This window comes from Scophthalmus maximus, chromosome 5 (genome assembly GCF_022379125.1).
Source record: "Scophthalmus maximus strain ysfricsl-2021 chromosome 5, ASM2237912v1, whole genome shotgun sequence".
NCBI classification, from domain to species: domain Eukaryota; kingdom Metazoa; phylum Chordata; class Actinopteri; order Pleuronectiformes; family Scophthalmidae; genus Scophthalmus; species Scophthalmus maximus.
Window position 1 is genome coordinate 26,152,501 of NC_061519.1, and position 21,817 is coordinate 26,174,317.

The following is a 21,817-nucleotide window of genomic DNA, read 5'->3' on the forward strand; positions in this document are numbered from 1 at the left end:
TGTACGTGTGCATGAGACAGCGGCTGTGTGTGTGTGTGTGTGTGAGGGCTGGACAAGCTAATCTCTCCCCCTACCGCTTTGTGGATTGCACAAGCATCGAGGTACAAGTGTTCCTGTACAAGCGGTGACAGAACGACTCTGTGGCCGTGACTCAGCTCAGTTTTGGGCTTTTTGAAAAGCCGCGTGTAGGTTGGACGACGCGTCAGAGTTTCGTCGGTGATAATAATCCCGGTGAACAGAGGTTCTCCAGCTCACAGGCCCCGAGAGATGTGTTTGAAAGATATCGGGGAGAGGAGAGAAAGAAAAAATACTAGTGAGTGGAACTTGAGCTGAGAGAAGTTGGGTTGTGTTTGTTCTTTCGACAGCACGGACATGTCAAGTGTCCACGTTTGATTGACAGCAGACCGACACGAGAGAGGTGAACAGAGAGGGGGAAACGTCAACACACACACACACACACACACACACACACACACACACACACACACACACTACAGAGCCTGACAGATTCCGTTTTTGCTGATATGAGCCTTCATAACAAAATGATATCAGACATATCGGTATCAGGATTTAAGTTCGCAGATATGTATGTCAGTACGCAAACAATTATTTGTACAGGATAAAAGCTGCAGAATTTTATTTTCAAAATTCAAGTTCAATATATTTGGCTGCGTTTGTGTTTTTTCCTTTTACTTATCGTTATTTATAATAAAGTTTATGGCTAAACTGTGAAATATCAAGCATCAATGTCGTTATTTTGTCATGAGGGATTTGAAATAGGTAACTTTTTAAAAATGTATATATATATATATATATATATATATATATATCAGTATAGGAAGTTTTTTACCCCCTAAAATCATTATCGACATCGCCCCCCCCCCAAAAATCCATAAGAGTCAGCTGTGAGAGACAAAGTCAATGACACACACACACGCTCTGCCTACTTCCTGACTGTGATTAAGCTCTATGGCAACACATCCTCACCCTCCTCCCAGCACGGAGCCCCGCGGCCACAGATGTGTGGGGCCGAATAACAACACACAAAAACACGACGCTCGGCCGTCGCGATTGCATCGGGGACAAGAGAGAAGTTGTCGGCGGACGTTGACGTTTGCCTGATTCTGATCTCATTCGCCCATGCAACAACTGTCACGCCGTGACGAAGTGACCGACTTGTCATGAAGCGTGACAGTGGGGTCAGGGGGGAAGTGTTAATTACTGTATTTTGGTCGTCAATTCTTCTTGGACTGATTAACCTCCAAACTCCCACCTCACCACACTCTGGCCGCGGCCTGCGTTCGTTCTGCAAAAGCCTGTTATGCTATTAGGTTGTATTATCCTCTGGGTTTTTTTCCCTCTCTCCCTCGGACTCAGCTGGTGCCGTCACACAGTGCAGGAGAATTACAGCCGCCTCCGGCTCCAGCTAACCAAATTAGCACTTGTTATGCAACCTGCTGGACTCGGCCTCCCAGGTCTGGTGCTTCACGGCCCCGCAACAGCCTCCGTGAGGAGCTTCTCTCACAGGACGCTTGAGCACTCGAAGACACGATACGCCAAAGTAGCGTTGCCTCCTTTAAGGCTATAGTCTGTTATATTAATAAGAAGTTGTTCACAGAAATTGAACATATTGTCCATAACTATGTGTTCATGTACGTATAATCAACTCTGAATGAGTTAAATATAGTTGCAATAGGTGGACCCGACCTCCGTGTGACTCGCCATGTTCCTACGTCGTGTTGAATGCGGTTGATGTAACCAAACGGTTCCGGCATACGTCGAGTTTGCGTTGAATTTTCAGATGCTGCCGGGAAACCAGGAAATGGCGGTGCGCCGCCATAAAGTGTCCCCCGTTGGTCGCTCGATCAGTTGCGGTTTGCAACTTTGCACAGTGGGGCTCTAAGACCAACGATCATATGCCAGAAACTCCTTCCTGCTGGAAGCAGCGGTCGACCAATCACAACAGAGAGGGCCAGTTGGCCAATCAGAGCCGACTGGGCTTCATCGGGAACAGTCTGAGGAAAATGATGGTGTGTTTACTGGTTACAAGTAGTAACCCAAATTAACATTATGAACCTGAATATGAGCAGAATATTTCTCCTTCTTTTATATATATATATATATATATATATATATATATATATATATATATATATATATATATATATATATATATATATATATATATATATATATATATATATATATATAGTAGAATAGTAGATTCTGTAGAATAGGAATTATTACAGTAATTGTGGGGTTCAGGCACTACATCAGGCTTTTCGAGGAGTCATGACATGACTGTGTGTGAATGTGAATGTGAATGTGTGTGTGTGTGTGTGTGTGTGTGTGTGTGTTGCTGGTTAATTAGAGCACTTGGTGTCGAGAGGATCAGACCTGGAAGACGACTGTCTCTGCTGCGTGACAGAAAGCCGGGGGCAGTGTGTGTGTGTGTGTGTGTGTGTGTGTGTGTGTGTGACAAGTTGGTGGTAGTGAAATAAACAAACACAGTTGAGTAGACTGTACATACTCCCAAAAGTGGAGCAGAAAGGAAATGATATAGAAAATATAAAGTAGAAAATGTCCGTCCGGTTTTGTTTGGTTACACTCACACTGTGTACACAATTGCCGTCTCACTTCGTTACTTCAGTAAATGTTAACATCCGTATCTCGCCACGTTGAGGTGAGCTTGTTCAACCGCATACCACCGACAGCCACGTGGAACAACATTAGTCCAGAGAAGACCAGAATATCTAGCGCTGCGTCACTTTTACCATCTCTCTATCGGATTCATGTGACCATCAAGCATTATTATTTATCATATATATGTTTATATTATAGGATTTGATGATAGTATAGTTTCAAACAGAGGTGGGGAACCTCAAACTGCCCATAAGACAATTCTTGTATACAATATAAATCCACTCTGTATTCTGATTAAAAGCTTCTTTTTTTTCCGCGATAAAAGAAAGTATCATAAGTTGTTTTCGGACATGATGTCGGACCCAATTTTCTGGACATTTTCTAGAGTTTGCTGCTGGTCACATGACAGACATGTCATACTGGGACACAAATCTTTCCTTCTGTATTCTCACGTGAGCAGATACGGAGGCGCTGAACTGCCACAGCGGGATTGAAAATATCTTCGGTGTTTCTCGTTATTACGACATATTTGTGTGGTTGAAATGAGATCATTTTCTCACTCAAACGTAATAATCTCCTCGTTAAAACGAGATCTGTGACACATTGTTGTTTACGTCTCATCTGGGAGAATTGGAGGCTGAGGACGGATGTGACCGTCCTGAAAAAGTCCAAATCGACTTGTTTGCTAACGTGATTGGCGACACGTTCTCCCAGTAGATGTCGACTTCTCAAGAACGTGCACGGCCCCTTGCATTTTAAATAGCTCTTGATTGAAAAAGAAAAAGAAGAAGAGTAAAAGAAAAAAAGGGTTCTCCAGGCCTGCGGTTTAAAACGGACATACCACGTTCTCCGTGAGCGTGGATTTGCTTGATGAGGATGAGACCTGGTGAAAAAAGCTGCAGCAGAGAACTGCACAGTCAAGCCTCTGCCCTCCCTCCTCCTCCTCCTCCTCCTCCTCCTGCTCCTGCTCCTGCTCCTGTCATTGGCCGGGGCTTAATTCGAGCCCTCACGTGGTGGTTCAGTGAATTCAAGCGACTAAAGGATCCCACTCTGGGCGAGCTGCCAAGCTCATGTTAAGATCTCAGGTCTTAAGTACATTCCTGCAGCTCTTGCCGCAGCACTTTAAAGGTATTTCTGGCACGGGGACGGTATCGGAACATATACTCGACTGATGTTTATCTAAGTAGACAAATGATAGCAACCCCCCCCCCCCCCCCCCCGAAGTCGATCAAATCACAATCAAGCGAGACACAAAACCCCAAAATAGAAACGGGGATCCAGGACATAGATCCAGGATGATCCCATTTGAATGTATAGAAAACAAGCACAGTTTGTCTTTCAGGTTTTCCGGACCCACTCAAACAAAAGTACAGAAATTAGCTTGCAGAGAAAGGGGGTGGTGTGGGGGGGGGGGGGGGGGGCACGACACAGAGCCTGGCAACCTGGCCGGGACGTGTTGCAATCCTTCTCAAAGTTCACTTCGGGGTGCAGGGGAGAGCAAATAAGCTTGAAACAGCCCAAAATAAAGAAAAGTCCAGCCCTCAAAGATAACATATCAACGGAGAGTCAGATGGCAACTGTCACGTAGGCAAACTTACAGGTTCGCCTATGTTAACATACCAGCACATCAGCAAACACAGACAAACCGGCACGATGGCAAATATAAGACAAATTCTTTAAACCCGCACTGTTGGACAATCAGGTTTTAAAACTGAGCCGTGTTTCTGTTTCTGTAGACGGACGTGTGAAGCCCCGGAGCTCGTTGTTATGGACAAACAGAAAAATTACCACGCGAGCACATCACACAGCGACGTATGGTCAGAAACACCGAGTGGGGAGGTGGGTTTCTGTCAACACCCCTTCATGTTGGAGCTTTTAACACGCGAGAACGTGGACGTGTCGTTAGGCATCTCATAGAAATACGTCTCAAAACCAGAGACGAGCATGTGTATAAAAATAAACTCAGGGTCCAGATAAGAAGTGCCCGAAGTCTGTGTTCTCTGGAATCACCAGCAGAGGGCGACTCACACTGGTTGTTTCTATAGAAAATGAAGAGAAAAACTTCTCAAAAAAACCCACTCGACTTTAACTAAACTACGTCATCACGCAACGGCGGATGTTGTTGATGCGTCTGCTGTGGGGAAACCACAAATTTCCTAAGATGAACTACAAAAAACGCAGCGGCTCATCCATCATTCTTAAGTGTGTTTTACCAACGTGTGACATCAGAAATGATTCAAATGTAACAGTAACTAACATCTCGGTCATATTCATACTCTTCTTCTACTTGTACTTCGTTTTTACGTCCGTTCATGGCGCGTCACGTTAAATATCGCTGCCCAAATGAATTGTGGGGCGTCTATATCTCCTTCCTCTCACATAGGAAGCTCCAGTGTGTCCTCTGCTAAAGGAGATAGGAAAGGAAGCGTTGAAGCTCCTTTCCTGTGCACTTAGAGAATCCGAACACCTCTCATCGTGGCTGACGATCAAATACTTCCGGGTCACGTCAAGATTTAGGAAACTTCCTAAGACAATTTGACAATTATTTTATAATTATTAAATAATTATATATATACTGCCGTGGGCCCCGGGAGATGACGTTCACCCCTCCGGCGTCGAGACTGCAAATGAATTGCGCATGCGCGAAGCCGCCGCTGGCTGATTCTTGCCCTGGTTTACTGTCAGGGGGGACTGTAAATGTAAAATTTTCATTGTCTAAAATAAATCACTGCATTTATTGTGACATAAAAAAAAAACAAGAATCGACAGAGGAAAGTTCATTTGTAGTTCTAAAACATATTTAGGGTGTTTTTTACTCACTTTCCGTCTCTCCCACGACTTTATTAATTCTCCTACAGCGGCTGTTACAATTACATGCACATGGCCAATTAGGTGATGCCGTCATTTAGCAACTTCCAGGACAGCCAATAGCTACTTTCCTTACTGAGGAGTTGGCAACACTGGGCTACGTGAGTCACGTGACGTGCAAAAATGTTTTGGACTTCCGTTGTCAGCACTCTCATTCAGCGGCGCTGGCACCAAACCTCTATATTACCGTGTTTTATTTTATTTTGAAAGGACCAACCGGAACTTCCACTGCTGCCTGCGTCGTTAGCTTGACGCTCGGGTCCACCGATGCAGGAAGTCCCGAGCGATTTTGGAAAAACAGGAATTAAAGCGAACAAATTGTAAAAACTACTGCGAGTTCACTTCAGTCACACAAACACACCTCGAACCAACCAATCGACCGGGGGCCGTTAAGTTTGACACTTGACAACAAGAACGAAGGAAGAAAAACTATAAAACGGGCTAACGTGCAGGGTCTCACGGTGTCACACAAACCCCCTTCCGACCAGGAAGTGGTTCAGTTAGTTTTGGTTTGGCTAACTGTTAAAAGTCCAGCTGAACAGTTATGAAACAGTTTTAACACGTTTATTATTATTTTTTTTATAAAAATATCAAAATACTTATATCCGTCTAAGCTAACGACGAGTTTCGCCTGAGAACCCTTCGGCTCGACTCGGCTCGGCTCGACTCATCTCGGCTCGCCTCGGGTCGGTCGTGTGGACCGAACACCCACCATCAGTTCACTGAAGCGGCCGCAACACGCAGCGAAGCCCCGGGTGTGACGTGACAACAACTTCTCCCCCTTTGAGTCAACTACTTCTTCTACTTCTTCACCCGCGCGTTGTATATAAATATGTTTGTCGCGCGACCGTTTAATCTGTCATAACAGTGATGACGCGGCAAAGTGCGACAACCGTCGCTTTCACGCGTTGACGACGCTTCACACTGAACCCAGCTGGACGGTGTGTGTGTGGGGGGGGGGGGGGGGGGACTTACCTGGGAGTTGAGGAGGAGGGGGGGGGGCGCGGCGGCGGCGGCGGCAGCAGCGTCCAGAAGAACCGGAGCCGCCATGTTCCTCTGGCTCAGCGGCTCCTCGGCTCCGCTGTTTATCTTTAACAGTAGACCCCCCCCCCCTTACACACTTACATACACACACACACATACACACACACAAATACAGACGCACATGCACGCGCAGGCGCACACACACCACTCATCTCCGTATCACACTGCAGAGCTGGGACCTATAGAGCTGAAATGAAACTAATATTATCAAGTTTTGTTTTTTTCCACATTTGGACTAAAACCAAAAAAAAGAGAAAAAAATGACAATGACAATGACAACGTAAAATTAATACTTATTATGAGCAATATTTGTAATTCGGTATTCTGCAAATCTCATAGCCTCATATATGAATGTGAGTATTTTTTAAAAAAATATATTAACTATTAATGTTCCTATAGTGAGGAAATAGATTGTTCTCAATAGGTAATAGTGACCTGTTCTACTTTTTAGATAGACAGATAGACAGATGCACCATACAGGGATTTTTTTTGAAGGACTTTCTGACGTCTTCCCTTGCTAAGCTGTCGTTATACTATTGTAATATTCACGTAAGGAATCCATACGTTTATGTTATCGTTTTTATCTCTACTCTTTTTAAGCATTGTTCTATAGGCGTCTTCTCGCAACGTATTCCTACTTTATCATTCAAAGTCTTAAAATTCACATTATTATTATTTTAACAAATAGAAATACTGCAATTGACCTGGTTACACACTCATACAGTATTCTGACACTCACATACTCGTATGGGCTGTGACATTCAGATGAATGAATCTTATCTGTTAGCACTTCACCGTGTTAACGTTTTTGCCCTCCGGTAAAGTTCACACAGGCTTTTTGTTTTTGTCCTTCTACCGAGCACCGTGACTCATGCACTGTACTTCTGTATCATACTGTAAGTGATGATGACGATGACGCTACTGCTTTCGGTAAAGTTGCTACCCAGCCTGAAAAAAAAGATGAAGCACTTTACTGTACGTGGAAATAAACCTCCAGACAATCTCTTTGGTTAGCTCTGAGTAAAAGTCCCTAACAGATTCAAACCATTCTGTTAGTCAAATGAAAACTTGTCAGTCTCACTCAGGTCAAAAGTTCAAACTAAATATCTTGTTATTACTCATCGGAGTATTGGATCATCCTGCTGATTTACAGTTGATGATATTCTCCTAAGAATGATCTCATAATTAGCACACATTCACAATTGTTCTCATTTATGATCAGGGAGGGGGGGAAAAAAGTCACAGCAGCACAGTGTGTAGATTAATTTTTACTATTATTATTATTTAAAATATATTTTCTCCAACACACATTCACATTCTTGGAAACTGTTACTTGGAATTCATTTCTTAGGGGAAAAACGCTGAATATTTGAAATGTTTTTACACTAATGTTGCAATGTTTGAACTGAAAAGCCAATATTTGCAATACTTTACTGGTAAATAATGGATAAAAATGATTTAGCTGACGGCGCCCCCTAGTGACGGACTGAAAATGTATCTGACACAGAGGTCACAGAGTGGTGAGTCCTGACAGACAAAATCAAATCTAAGTTTTTTTTAAAAGGCGACAAAATGGTTGGAAAAAAATACACACAAATCATAGATATCAGACCCCTAAATATGCCTGTTTTTTGTTTTTTTTACATTAATATCCATTAAAATTCAGAGAAATCAGAGAAAAAGACAAAGACAAAAAAAGAAAAGAAAAAATCCTGCACCCGCCCCTTTGTATGGATCTGTGCCAAAATACAATGGGGTTTTTCTTGGCCCCTGTCCAATCCTTCCACCAAGTTTCGTGGGAATCCATTCTGTAGTTGTTTGTGTAATCCCGCTGTCAGAAAACCAACAAATGATAAAGAGAGTAAACCGGCGTCTTGCGTGTGAACTGTCCACAGCTGAATATGGTCCCGTGCTTTTCGCTCTGAGCCGCGATGAAGCAGAAATACCGACGTTGTCCGGATTGGCCGTTTTTGTGCATGAGATCACCTCCAACAGATTTAGTTTGGGCTAAAACCAGCTGTGTATTATCATCATTATCATCATCACTACCATCAAAGATGCGACTGAGCTAATCAGCGGGCACAATTCCTGCTCAGTCCCAGTTGTTGATCTTGTTTCCAAGTCACGACACATCCAAGGCGGGCTGCACGGTGGTGTAGTGGTTAGCACTTTCGCCTCACAGCAAGAAGGTTCTGGGTTCAACCAGGGCCTTTCTGTGTGGAGTTTGCATGTTCTCCCCGTGTATGCGTGGGTTCTCTCCAGGTTCTCCGGCTTCCTCCCACAGTCCAGAGACATGAGAATGGAGTTAGGTTCCTTCGGAGACTCTAAATTGACCGTAGGTGTGAATGTGAGAGTGAATGGTTGTTTGTCTCTGTATGTGGCCCTGTGATAGGCTGGGACCTGTCCAGGGTGAACCCCGCCTCTCGCACAATGTCAGCTGGGATTGGCTCCAGCCCCCCCGTGACACTTCAATGGATAAAGTGGTAGACGATGGATGGATGGATGGATGGATGGATGGATGGACACATCCAAGGCAACAAAACCACCCTAAAGAAAAAAACTCCTAGATTTCTGCATTAATTAGTCGGTCAATCACCAGACCTACCGTAGGACATTAAAACCACAAACATCAAGATGAAGGGTTTTTTCCATTTTTCCAGTGAAAGTTTTCAACCATTGACCAGATTGATTCTTTTAGTCATCATCCTCATCTTGGTCGATTTCCATCTCATCGTCATTTTCAATTCCTTCATTGTCCTGGCGGACGTCACAGGTTACTCTTCCATCTGTTCTCTGAGGACTCATCAACTGCAGACAGAAAAAGAGTAAAAAAACCAATAAAAATGTTAATTGGTTATTTAAAAATCTATCTGAAAGTGAGTGAGTGCAAGTTTCTAATTTGCAGTAAAGAGCTTTCATGTACTCTTGAAGCCCCAGTGTGTAATCTTTTTTAATTTTTCTGGCGGCATCTGGTGGTAAAGTTGGAAACCGCATCCAACCGAGCGACCGACGGGACATTCTATGGCGGCGCACCACTGATTCCATTTTCGGTTTCCGACAGCGTCCGAAAATTCAACGTGAACGCGACGTATTCAACACGACGTAGGAACATGGAGACTCGCACAGAGGTCGAGTCCACCTCATGGAACTATATTCAACTCATAAATGAACATTGTTATGAATGAGTTCTTCTAAATATTAAACACTGTAGCTTCAATTCATGCAAATTTTCAGATTTTGGTCAAAATGACTTGAATCTAATGAAATGACCTGAAACTGCTGCTGTAAGAAAATTCTTGCAGTAGTTTTTTGCAGTTGTGGTAAGAAATGACGTACCCCAGCTGATCTTGCCTTCTTTCTCCAGTTTCTTCAAGTGATGGACGAGGTTCACGTTGGCTGCTTGGTGCAGGTATTCAGGCGTGTCCTGAAATAGACAAGCAGTAAAAACAAAATCAAAAAATGGCATTTTCAATGTGGCCCCGAAGGAAACGGACCACGGCGGCTGTCGCCTCAGGTCACTTCCATCCTCCAGAGTTCGCACCACGGGGGTTCGGTGCTGACCTTATACACGATCTTCACCAGCTCCATGGAGGTGAAGGGTTTCCCCGCTCCCTCCTGAATGGCCGCCATGATCTGCTGCTCTCGTTGCTGCCGGTGGCCGATGTAGTGTCTGATCTTGGCGCCGGCGTCCTGAACCACGGGGCCGTGACCTGCGCAGAGAACTTCTTCATGAACAAGCCTCAGACTTGACGTTCATCCATTTAAAAGGTGTCATTAATACGCAATCATTTCCTTTTCAAATCTTTTCGGTTTGTTAAACAAAGTGACGTTTTGGTTTGTTTGGCTGTAACTGACAGGAAGGGGAGCTCAACATCAACAACTACAACAACAACAACAACAACAATAGAGAACAGCAACTAGTGGTCAAAAAGGAAAATGGTAGAAATTTGGGCTGCGACTAACGATTATCATTATCTATTAATCTGACGATTCATTTCTTGATTAATCGATTCGTATTTTGATCCATGTCATAAAATGCAGATTGTGTTTCCCCAAACCCCAAGAGGATGTTTTATTTTGTCCACATACCAAAGATATTCAGTTTACTGTCACAGAGGAGCAAAGAAACCAGAACATATTCACATTTAAGAAGCTGAAATCAGAGAATTTGAACCGATTAAACGATTATCAAAATAGTTTATTTTAGTAGTCGATGACTAATCGATTAACTGTGCAGCTCTAGTAAAAAATCTGAGAAGCAGAAAAAGATAAAGAGTGGTAAAGAAATTAAATTAGTTGATCAAGTGAAGATCAGTCAACAGCTGTTTTATCAAATAATCTCTGGTTGAATTTTCTCAAATGAGGATTTGAAAAAAATAAAAATTTGATCCAATTTTTTTTTGATTTGGGCTTTGTATTTACGCCTTATAGAAAAATGAATAAATGAAAAAAAAGAATGATAAAATTCCTTATCATTTTTGCAGCCCTAAAACTTATTTCAAGCATCTTTTATGATGATAATCTGCCTCCCTCCCCAGCTCCCCCGGAGCGGGTGCTTACCCGTCCGTCCCCCCTCCTCCTGTATCACCCACCACTGAGGTTCCCTTGTGCCACACTCACCGGGGTAGATGAGGTCGGCCCGGGTGTCCAGCAGGACGTGGAGGGACTTTGTGTATTCGTACAGGTCCTCGAACACGGCCGTGCCCTCGCCCAGGATGCAGTCTCCGGAGAAGAGCGCCTGCTCCTCCTCCAGCAGCAGGGCCATGTGGTCGTCACTGTGACCCGGGGTGAACATCACTCTGGGAAAAATGGAAATTATAAAACACGGCTTCTTCTATGCCCGAAAAAAAATTAAATAACTGACTGCCACACGGTTCCTACATAAGCTGTGACAGCGTGTGTAGTTTACTTATAAACCACTACACAGGTGTTGATGAATATATTTACTACCACTTGTCTTCAAATAAGAGTTTTAAATAAATAAAATTTTAAATAACTTTCTCTGACGTGTGTTAAGAAGCTTTCCACCCCTGACCATCTGTTTGTTGCTCGTTTTTTTTTTTGGGCCGGATCACGCAAAAAACACAACTGAATTAATTTTTGTGGAAATTTGTTGAAAGATTGGACATGAGCAAAGAAAATAAACCCATTAAATGTTGGCGCAGATGTGGACAAATATTGTTTTATAAATTTTTTACATTTTCAGGGCCGCAACTAACGATTATTTTCATTTTCGATTAATCTGTTGATTATTTTCTCAAATAATCGTTTAGTTGTTTGGTCCATAAAATGGTGAAAAATATCGATTGTGTTTCCAAAACTCCAAAATGATGTTTTGTTTTGTTCACACACCATAGATATTCAGTTCACTGTCATAGAGGAGCAAAGAAACCACTAAATATTCATATTTAAGAAGCTGATGTCAGAGAATAGTTTGCTTTTTTCCCCCCGTAAGAACTACTTATCAAAATAGTTGGCGATTAATTTAGTAGTCGATTACTAATCGATTAATTGATTAACTGTTGCGGCTCTAGACATTTTCACTGATTTCCCTGGGAATAATTAATGGATCTTGATGAAGAAAAGAAATCAGGCATAGTCAGGGGACCAATATCTATGAGTGTGTGGAGTTTGGATTCTTGTATTGTCTACCAATTAAATTTAGGATTAATTTTAATATTCTTTTAATAACTTTTAAAGCTCAGCGGGGTTTGACCACCGTTTATAACACAGAGCTACTAACTCCCACTCCTCCGAGCCGTTACCTCAGATCTTCTAACCAACTATTGCTCGTTGTTCCTAAGTCGAGGTTGGTAACTAAGGGTGAACGGGCTTTCTCCAGCAGGACCCCCAGGCCCTGGAATTCTTTGCGTGAGTAGATTCGACTTTACCTGTTTTTAAATCAGTGCTTAAAACTAATTTCTATAGGAAAAAGACTTTTAAGGCCTGATTTTAACTGATGTTTGTTTTTTATCATTTTGTTGTCTTTGTTTTGTACCGTGCTGTTTTATTACTACGTGTTTTGTACATACGCACCTTGTAACCTTGTTTAAATAGGTGCTATAGAAATAAAGTTTTGTATTATTATTGGATTATGTTGTTGTTGTTTAATGTCTTGTAATGCTTGTGAAAGTAAAATACTCTCTCTCTATTTATCAACTTGCATATGAACAGAACTGACTTGAGCGTCGCCCCCTCCGTCTGGATGACGTCTCCGTCTCGGAGGTAAGTGTAGCTCTTGTGGCCGGCGGTTTCCCCGACTTGGCTGGAGCGAGGCAGTTTGCTGACGCACACATCAGGACCTGCAGGAGGGAAAAACATAAACATGAACAGTGATCATCTTTAAAATGGCGTTAAAAAAAGAAGAAAGGCGCCTGGGGCCATTGCAGCTGCGCTCACCAGCCACGTCCCTGCAGACGTCCTCCACTCCGCCCATGTGGTCGTAATGCCAGTGCGTGATGACGACCTCCTGGATGCTGGTGTTGAACTGCGTCAGCGCCTGTTTCAGACTGCTGATGTACTCGGGCACAGAAGGTTCCCCGGTGTCTATCAGCACCCGCCTGGAATCAAATTTAAAAAATAACACACATTTTAATAATAGGGCTGCAATTAACGATTATTTTCATAATCGATTAATCTGTCCACTACTATCTCGATACATCGATTAATTGTTTGGTCCATAAAATGTCATAAAATGGTGAAAAATGACGATCGTGTTTCCCCAAAACCACCAAGATGATGTTTTGTTTTGTCCACAGAGAATTTTCTTTTTCCCCCATAAAAAAAAACTTGAACCGATTAATCGATTATCAAAATAGTTGGCGATTAATTTAGTAATCGATTACTGATCGATTAACTGTTGCAGCTCTAATTATATATGTATTCACAATACGAAGACGAAGATCCTACTCATTTTTAATAAATAATTGACATCATTGTCTGTGATCTGCATGTTCTTGTGAAAGCACTTTGTGAAGCTACTTCTGAAAGGTGCCATATAAATAAAATTATTATTATTATATTATTACTTATTACTTTACCTTTCAGCTTCTACAGTTTATTGTCGAACTCAGTTAAATTCTTACGGTTTTGCATTTACATGAACCCACACACTCCGTGTATATATCTCTATATCAGACTGCAAACAAGAATATTCTTTAAAAATCTGTCAAATATATTTTTAAAAGTAACAAAAATTATGAAAATTTATTTTACTAATTGTATGCCGAATTAATAAATGGGTCCTGGTAACATAGCCTACATTTTTAGTCTTGGTCTGAACGCCACGCATTTCAGACTACAAGCGCGAAAACGTTGAATGTAGAGAATTTCTAAAGGAGTTTGGCGCTAAAGGGCTGAGGGGCCAACGGAGAGGGCGGTTAAACCACGTATCAGACTTCGTCCTTCGCCATATGGCAGCTTCATCGACAACTACTACAGGCGTCCACAACAAAAAATATCAAACAAAATATTGATGCGAGCTTGATAACAGAACGCCGACGTCACCTTCGACCGGTGCCAACCAGGTACGTGTTGGTTCCCTGGAGCGTCATCGTCCCCGGGTTGCAGCCCAGGATCCGCACCACCCGGGCGGACAGCTGCTCTATCCGGGGGAGGATGGCACTCATGGCCGGAGGAGCAAGAGAACCGGAGATGTACTAACAATATTAATATTTACTAAATAAATCGAATCTATGTTGGGTAACTGAACTCACACTACACCAGGAAGTGTAGAGGGAAGTGATCAATGTTTACTTCCTGTGTGGCTTATTTTTCTTCTTCTTCTGTTTTTTTTGGCGGTTGGCAAACAACAACTTGGTGCATTAGCGCCACCAGCTGGTGTGGAGTTGTAGCTCCGCATCGCTATTGTTCACTATAAAAAATAAAAAATAACCAAAACAAACAAAAATATAATACTAAATAAGCAAACAAACAAAACGAAAAACCTTATATCTTCTCGACTACATTTGTTTCTTCGGGTGTGTCCCAAAGCAGCTTTCAAAATAAAAGCCTCGCCTTTAATAGCGATGATTTTTGGTTGTGGTTGATTTTTTTTTTAAATTAAATTATTCACAATCAAAAAGACATATTCCAGAGAAGACATGTTGCAACAAATACACAGTGACAACTGAGCAAGCGATTTTAATAATAAAATAAAGGGACACACACAAGATAATAAATAAATAATAGTGAAAACATTCTTTACATTTTTCATATTTCTTGTCTGGTATTTTTTTTGTTTGGATATGCAGTAAATATAGGAGTGTTTTTTTTTAAGAAACGACATTTGTGTAAAGAAAAAGTTGGTTGCCAAAATGATTAAATTGTTAATAAACTTTTTAAATAACCCGTGTAAAAACTTTGATCATCATAAGTCATCCAATATTGAAAAGCGTCCCAAAAGCTCTTATAGGTAAACTACAAGAAGAAAAATAGGTATTATATACGTATTAAATATGTATAATACAGTGTGACCAAAAGCTGAAACATTGGTCTAAAAATATAAAAACAACAGAATATAATTATATATACATATAATTATATATACATATATATATATATATATATATATATATATATATATATATATATATATATATATACACATATATATATATACATATATATATATATATATATATATATATGTATATATATATAGGATATTATATGACATCCTGTATTATATTACAGGACATTTAGTAAAAGTGAATGAAAAAATGACAGTAGGATGAACCAAACACTAGGTGGAGTCATCATCCAGTGTGATAATTGATCGGTCAACGCTCGCCTCATCATGAGTAAACACCTTGACAATATTTAATAGTCCTGGATTATCAGGACGTTTTCACACAGAATGATCATTTTATGACTCGATAATGATAATGATGCTCGTCACAGGTCGACCTCGAGCATCAGAGCTCGTCTGCCTTGATCACTGTTGTCATTAAACCTCACTGATCCCGAAGGTGAAATGGTCAAACTGAGGGATCAAAAGTCATTAAAAAGAGGTTTAACAACACAAAACCAACTGCTCATGTGTCTGATCCTGACCTCTGACCTCCATGTAGGCGATCTCAAGTCATCAAGGAAACTTTTTTTGAAGGGAGGTTTGCACCACGGGCATCCAAAGCTTTGTGATAAAATCATGAGAGGCCAAAGACAAAACACTACAACAGTCAATTTCACTTTAAACTTTAGATTCAAGGCTGAGCAGCCCCAAATGTTAAAGCTTCATCATGACGCTTCATGTTGCCTCCTACGGAGGAGTATTAGGGCCAGACAATAAAGTCGAAATGTCCCTAAACGTCCGTGTTGTGGTTCCAGTTCAGCTGTCGCACATCCACGTTAACCAACGTCAGCAAAGCTACGCTAGCTTCGCTAACTGCACATCTCTCACAATTTAGTAAAACGGTTGTTTGCAGCTGAACGTTATTGTGTCAGGACACACGTCGGCGTTCACGTGCAAACACCCGTTGTCACGCGTCGCTTCTTCCAGATTCAGAGTGTCGATGATAATATCGCAACATTACAACTTGGTTAGCAGCTAGCGTTAGCTTAGCAAACTGGCTATATACGGTCAGGATGTAAAGTAACCAGCAATCATTCAAGAGATAAAAAGCCGACCTGTTTACCTTTTAAAATTACATGCTCTATATATATATATACATATATATTTATTTATTTGAGTCTTTGACCTGGAACTGTGTCGTCCGTGCCTTCACATCCTCCCGGACTGATTACTGCGACCCCTTTGTGTTCATATTCTTCATCCTGTCTCCAAAAGATGGAACACATTACTCGCCTTCTCACCTCCCTCCAGTCGCCCACTGCAAGTTATAGAATTGTGTTTGAAAATCCTTCCTGAAACCCTCTGGTCCTAAGCCTCTTGTCCGTCTCAATCCATGGACTAAATTTTTCCCCTTAAAAAGAGGAAAAGAGGATTGTTTCTAAATCTGTTAAATTCATTGTTTTCTGTCGTGGAAAAAAAATGGTGAAATGACATGTGTATGTTACAACATAGACAGAAGTCAAAGGGACAAAGACGCACTAATGATTCGACCCAGATCTACACATGCCTTGTTTTGATAAATCTGTCTCCAATAAATCCTGACCCGTGAAAACGGGGTCTCTATAATATTTACAGGTAGAAAAAAAAAGGTGGCGTCGAAAGCGGAGGGACGTTATTTCCCCCTAAATGAAATAGATCCTGACATCTGGGCGTCCGAGGGCCCCGTCCCCTCTCTCTCGCTCTCTCTCTCTCTTTGTAATTACGCGACATAATGGCGGTGCAGTCGGCCCGTAATCTCCCATTATGATCAGTCTCGGCTGCCTCCACTCGCTCTCCACCACGGCTTCTAATTCAATATAAATGTAAATGACTGGGGGGGAGGAGAGAGAGAGAGCGAGGGAAGGGGGGTCAGGAACAGTAAGTAGAGAGTAAATGTGGGAGTCTGATCTCACCACAAATCCGTACTTATATTTAAGTTGCACGCGTCTTTATAATAACGTGTACAAATTGAATGTGGGGCCGCGCGGACCACGGGCGGTCGGTGTGTGGTCTGAACCAGAGAGCGCCTTGTCGGCAGGATGAGCAAAAACTCTGAACTGAAATTTTAAACTTCTGTGATATTCAGAAGAACTTATTCAAAGAAATTGAATATACCGTCCATAACTATGTGTTCATAGTTAAATATAGTTCCATGAGGTGGACCCGACCTCCGTGTGAGTCGCCATGTTGGCTACGTCGTGTTGAATAAGGTTGTTGAACTAAACGGTCGACCAGAAATGGAATTGGCGGTGCGCCGCCATAAAGTGTCCCCTGTCGGTCGCTCAGTCGGTTTCAGTTTGCAACTTCTTACCACCAGATGCCGCCAGAAAATTACACACTGGGGCTTTAAGACACAGTTGATTCGAAAAATCTAAAGGTGATTTTGTTCCGTGACAAAGTCGTCACTTGAATCTTTGAAGATACATGTTTCTGTTCTGTTCTCCGACTCCCTCGTCCTCTAAATTTAAATTTCCCAGATCCCCCCGTCCCCTATATCTCCTCCATCTCCTCCATCTCCCTCCCTCGCTCCCTCCCTCCCTCCCCTTCTTCCCACTTATTTAATTTGGTATCACATTAAGGCTTCGGAGGAGAAAGTTAATTACGCAGCCTTTTGAATTATGAATTGTGGAACTGTGTAGTAACATATTGCCCCATTTCTCACCGCAGACCGGAGCTGCGATGACGCCATGTTTTCATATGAGTTTAATATTTTTATTAACTTGATATCATCTTCTTCTTTTTTTATAAAGCCCACGTGACAGACGAAGGGCTTCAGTCCAAAATACAATATTATATGAATTAATGATGGGAAGAAAATTGTTATCTGAAAAGTCCTGTCAGTGTTCCTCACTGTGGTGGTTATGAGAGCAATAAGAGCACATTTCATACGATAAAGGCCAAGTTATGGTTCCCTCTTTATTTTTATACATTCCCTTCTTAATCCACCTGTTAAAATTAAATCCAGATTTTAATTATAGCACAATAATTATTAAACAATAATTTAACTTTGTACTATGATGGCTCGTTATCATGGCACATGGCACATTGTGCACTTTCAATAGTTTCCAAAAGGTAACGTTCGATTTTTTTTTACACATAACGTGAATAATTTGCAACAGCAACTGTGGCGCCGCCACGGCCAGATCAACCAACTCAGGGGCCTTGGGGCAAAAGTTTGTTGGGCCCCTGTTGACCCGCCACTATTACCTGCCAAAAAGTTTTCATATAGTGCTTTTCAAGACTGTTTAATTCACTTTTAACATCCTATGTTATCACCTGTAAAGCACTTGGATTTGCATTTGATTGGTTTGAAATCGGCTTTATCGCTAAAGGTCGATTGATTGATTGATTTAGATTGTCATTTAGGTGACCCCACCGTTTAAAGCCCCAGTGTGTAATTTTGGGGGGCGTTCACCGGCACCACAAAATACTCGGCTTTGCAATGAAAAATCAAACTAAGTATGTTAGACGAGCATCCTGTCTCCACCCGGCCACGCTCGGATGTACAGTGCAATGCAAGCAAAGACAAAAGAAGTGCAATGACGTTGTATGGCCAATTGGGACAAAGCAAACAGGCAGATGTTCACACAGACACACACACACACACACAGAGAGAGAGAGAGAGTCAGACAGACAGAGAGACAGACAGAGAGAGCTATATAGACAGGTCAGTGAGCTGGTGTCAAACACTGCCTGTTTTGGAGGCCGGCCAACCAGAGGAAAACTGTCAGACACTGGCAGGAAGCTGCTGATTAATCTGAGCAGTGATGGAGAAAAAAATCCTTGGAGAGCTCGGAGGTACAGTGTGTGTGTTTGACAGTGTGTGTGTGTGTGGGGGGGGGCAAAAGGGGAGGAAGATGGATGGCAAACCATTGATTGGTCTGTTGTAGAGATTCTGTATTATTTGTCAACCCCCCCTCAAGTGCTGCCCATCCAACATTCATGCCAATAAAGGGAACTGAATAGAAATTGAACTGAATAAAGGAGAGCGGGGAGAGCGGGAGTGAAAAGGGGGAAGTTAAGGACATGCGGGGCAGAAGGGTGAGGAAAGGCGGAGCGAGGCCGCGAAGGAAAGAAGGAAGCCATGAGGCAGTGAAGAGATAGGAGAGGGAAGCTTCTTTTTTGGACTTTCTACATCAGTTTTTTCTTGGCTTCCATGTAATATTTTCTTATACAGTGAATACTACATACACTGTACCCTTTGATATCTCAGTTGGTAGAGCGGAGGACTGTAGGAGAGCAGAATGTTGTTGACATCCTTAGGTCGCTGGTTCAATTCTGGCCCGAAGGCGGAGAATTTTAAAGGTATTGCTTTAACAAACCCTTGTTGATGCCCATAGGTTGCCTCTACCTCACCAAGGCAACGATCTCGTATGGCATCCGGCAAGCATTCCAATAGCGTCCCTGTTCCAATCAGGAATGTAATTGGCAGCTAACTCTTTGGTCTTTCTACATCAGTTTTTTCTTGGCTTCCATGATATTTTCTTTATACGGTGATATGTACCTGCACCATATCCTTCGATGGCTCAGTTGGTAGAGCGGAGGACTGTAGAAGGTCGCTGGTTCAATTCCGGCTCGAAGGAAGAGGATTTTGAAGGTGATGCTATGACAGAGAACATGTGTCCAAGATGCCCTTGCTTTGCCTCTACCTCGCCAAACCAATGTTCTCGTATGGCCTCCAGAAAGCATTCCCACAGTGTCACTGTTCCAATCACGAATGTTATTGGCAGCTTCTTTTTTGGACTTTCTACATCAGTTTTTTCTTGGCTTCCATGATATATTTTCTTATACAGTGAAGACTACATACACTGTACCCTTCGATATCTCGAAGGGTACAGTGTATGATATGGTGCAGGTAGATATATCACTGTATAAAGAAAATATCATGGAAGCCAAGAAAAAACTGATGTAGAAAGTCCAAAAAGTTGTTGACATCCTTAGGTCGCTGGGCAATTCCGGCTCGAAGGAGGAGGATTTTGAAGTTGCTTCTCTTACAGAGAACATGTGTCCAGCAAACCGTTGTCGATGATCTTACCAGGCCAATGTTCTCGTGTGGCATCCAGCAAGCTTTACCATAGGGTCATTGAAATCACTCTTACAATCAGAAATGTTTTTGCCACCTTTGTTTGGACTTTCTACATCAGTTTTTCATGGCTTACATGTAATATTTTTTTTATACAGCGAATTTCCCAATTGTACCCCTTCGATAGCTCAGTTGGTAGAGCGGAGGACTGTAGGAGAGCAGAACATTGCTGACATCCTTAGGTCGCTGGTTCAATTCCGGCTCGAAGGAGGAGCATTTTGAAGGTGCTCCTCTTACAGAGAACAAATCTTTCTTGATGCCATTACGCCGCCTATACCTCACCAAGCCATTGTTCTCGTATGGCGTTTTTGGGGGATTTCTTTTGAGCATTTCAACATTGGTCCTTGTCAGATGTGTTTTTGTCGTCACTTAGATTCGGCCGACACAGAAACAAATAGAACCTGTTCTTATGTATAAAACGCGGGAGAGGAATTCACCATCAAAGGGACTCTGTGTTTTCCTTCACCTATCATCTGGTCCAGACGGGCTTTCATTACACTGAAATTTGTTTCACCTCCTAAAAATGACATCCAGGCAAACGCAGGCATCCGTCCGTCGGTGACCCGAGGAGATTTGCAATTCAGATTCGAAAATAACCTCGGTGAGAGAAAAAAGGTTTAAATATAAAATTTCTCCAAGAGTCCAAATGTGATCCTGGATGATTGCATGTCATGTCAACAGCGAGTTCCCTTTAATTACTTATTTAAAGTGCCACGGGTGATTCACTCACCTTCATGTAGCCCCCACACTGATGACTTTTTCTTTTCTTCTCTTTCTCCACAGATGCACTGTAGAGATCACCTGTCGCGGGAGTCGCTGCCTTCTGATCTTCATCTGTCAGACCGGAGCTTTTTCTACTCGTCACACATTTTAATGGCGTCTGCCCACACACACACACACAGACGAGCGGATATACGGCTGCAGACCAATTTCTTTATAAATAGCCCAGACAAAGAGGCTGAAAGACGCTTTTGGTTTAACCCACAACAACTTTTAGTTTTTCAAGTGTATATGAATACTTTCTCACTTGCAAACAGATTCTGCCAGTAAACGATTCTGTTCATTAATGATCAATTTGTCGATTATCTATTACGAGTTTTACAAATGATAGACTATATATAACGTCAAGATATAGCAACTATCAGCTCTGTCCTTCTCCCCCCAACAGATTATTATCAAGATGATTTGCTGAATATTTTCTGTTCTTTTGTGTTTGTAATAATTCCAAACCCAGACATCAATCCAAGAGGGCATTAGGGGATTCCCTTTAAAGCTACAGTGTGTAATATTTAGAAGAACTTATTCACAGAAATTTAAACTATTGTCCGTAGCTATGTGTTCATATATGTATAATCCACTGTGAATGAGTTAAATATAGTTCCATGAGGTGGACCCGACCTGAATACGGTTGTTGCAACTAAACGGTTCAGAATACGTTACGGTCATGTTGAATTTCATACGCTGACGGGGAACCAGAAATGGAATTAGTGGAATAAAGTGTCCCCTGTCGGTCGCTCGGTTGGTTGAGGTTTACAACTTTACCACCAGATGCCGCCAGAAAATTACAAAAAAATCACACACTTGGGGCTTTAAATTTCGTGACACATCACATCAAGTTGGTAACTCAC

The 21,817-nt window shown here is 42.0% G+C and overlaps 2 protein-coding genes, 1 long non-coding RNA gene and 1 other non-coding gene across 4 annotated transcripts in view; 2 read left to right on the plus strand and 2 right to left on the minus strand.

Moving 5' to 3' along the window:
- Nucleotides 1–6,638, minus strand: part of LOC118310893 (nuclear receptor coactivator 2-like) — a 46,595-nt gene extending 39,957 nt beyond the window's left edge. The window contains exon 1 of the mRNA XM_047331922.1: nucleotides 6,487–6,638. The gene's annotated coding sequence lies outside the window, so the exon portion shown is untranslated. The remainder of the gene's footprint in view (nucleotides 1–6,486) is intronic.
- Nucleotides 6,639–8,952: 2,314 nt separating this feature from the next.
- Nucleotides 8,953–14,308, minus strand: lactb2 (lactamase, beta 2). The gene is made up of 7 exons (XM_035634227.2): nucleotides 14,062–14,308; nucleotides 12,955–13,115; nucleotides 12,737–12,857; nucleotides 11,176–11,354; nucleotides 10,117–10,265; nucleotides 9,892–9,979; nucleotides 8,953–9,363 (listed from the first exon to the last, which is right to left on the minus strand). The coding sequence occupies exons 1-7, from the start codon at nucleotides 14,181–14,183 to the stop codon at nucleotides 9,323–9,325; spliced, it is 861 nt and encodes a 286-aa protein (XP_035490120.1). The 5' UTR covers nucleotides 14,184–14,308; the 3' UTR covers nucleotides 8,953–9,322.
- Nucleotides 9,729–11,551, plus strand: LOC118310896. Its single transcript, XR_004793865.2, has 2 exons — nucleotides 9,729–10,323; nucleotides 11,094–11,551. It is a non-coding gene; the product is annotated as an uncharacterized LOC118310896 (long non-coding RNA).
- A 5,998-nt stretch (nucleotides 14,309–20,306) lies between the features above and the next one.
- Nucleotides 20,307–20,399, plus strand: trnay-gua. Its single transcript has 2 exons — nucleotides 20,307–20,343; nucleotides 20,364–20,399. It is a non-coding gene; the product is annotated as a tRNA-Tyr (tRNA).
- Nucleotides 20,400–21,817: the final 1,418 nt, after the last annotated feature.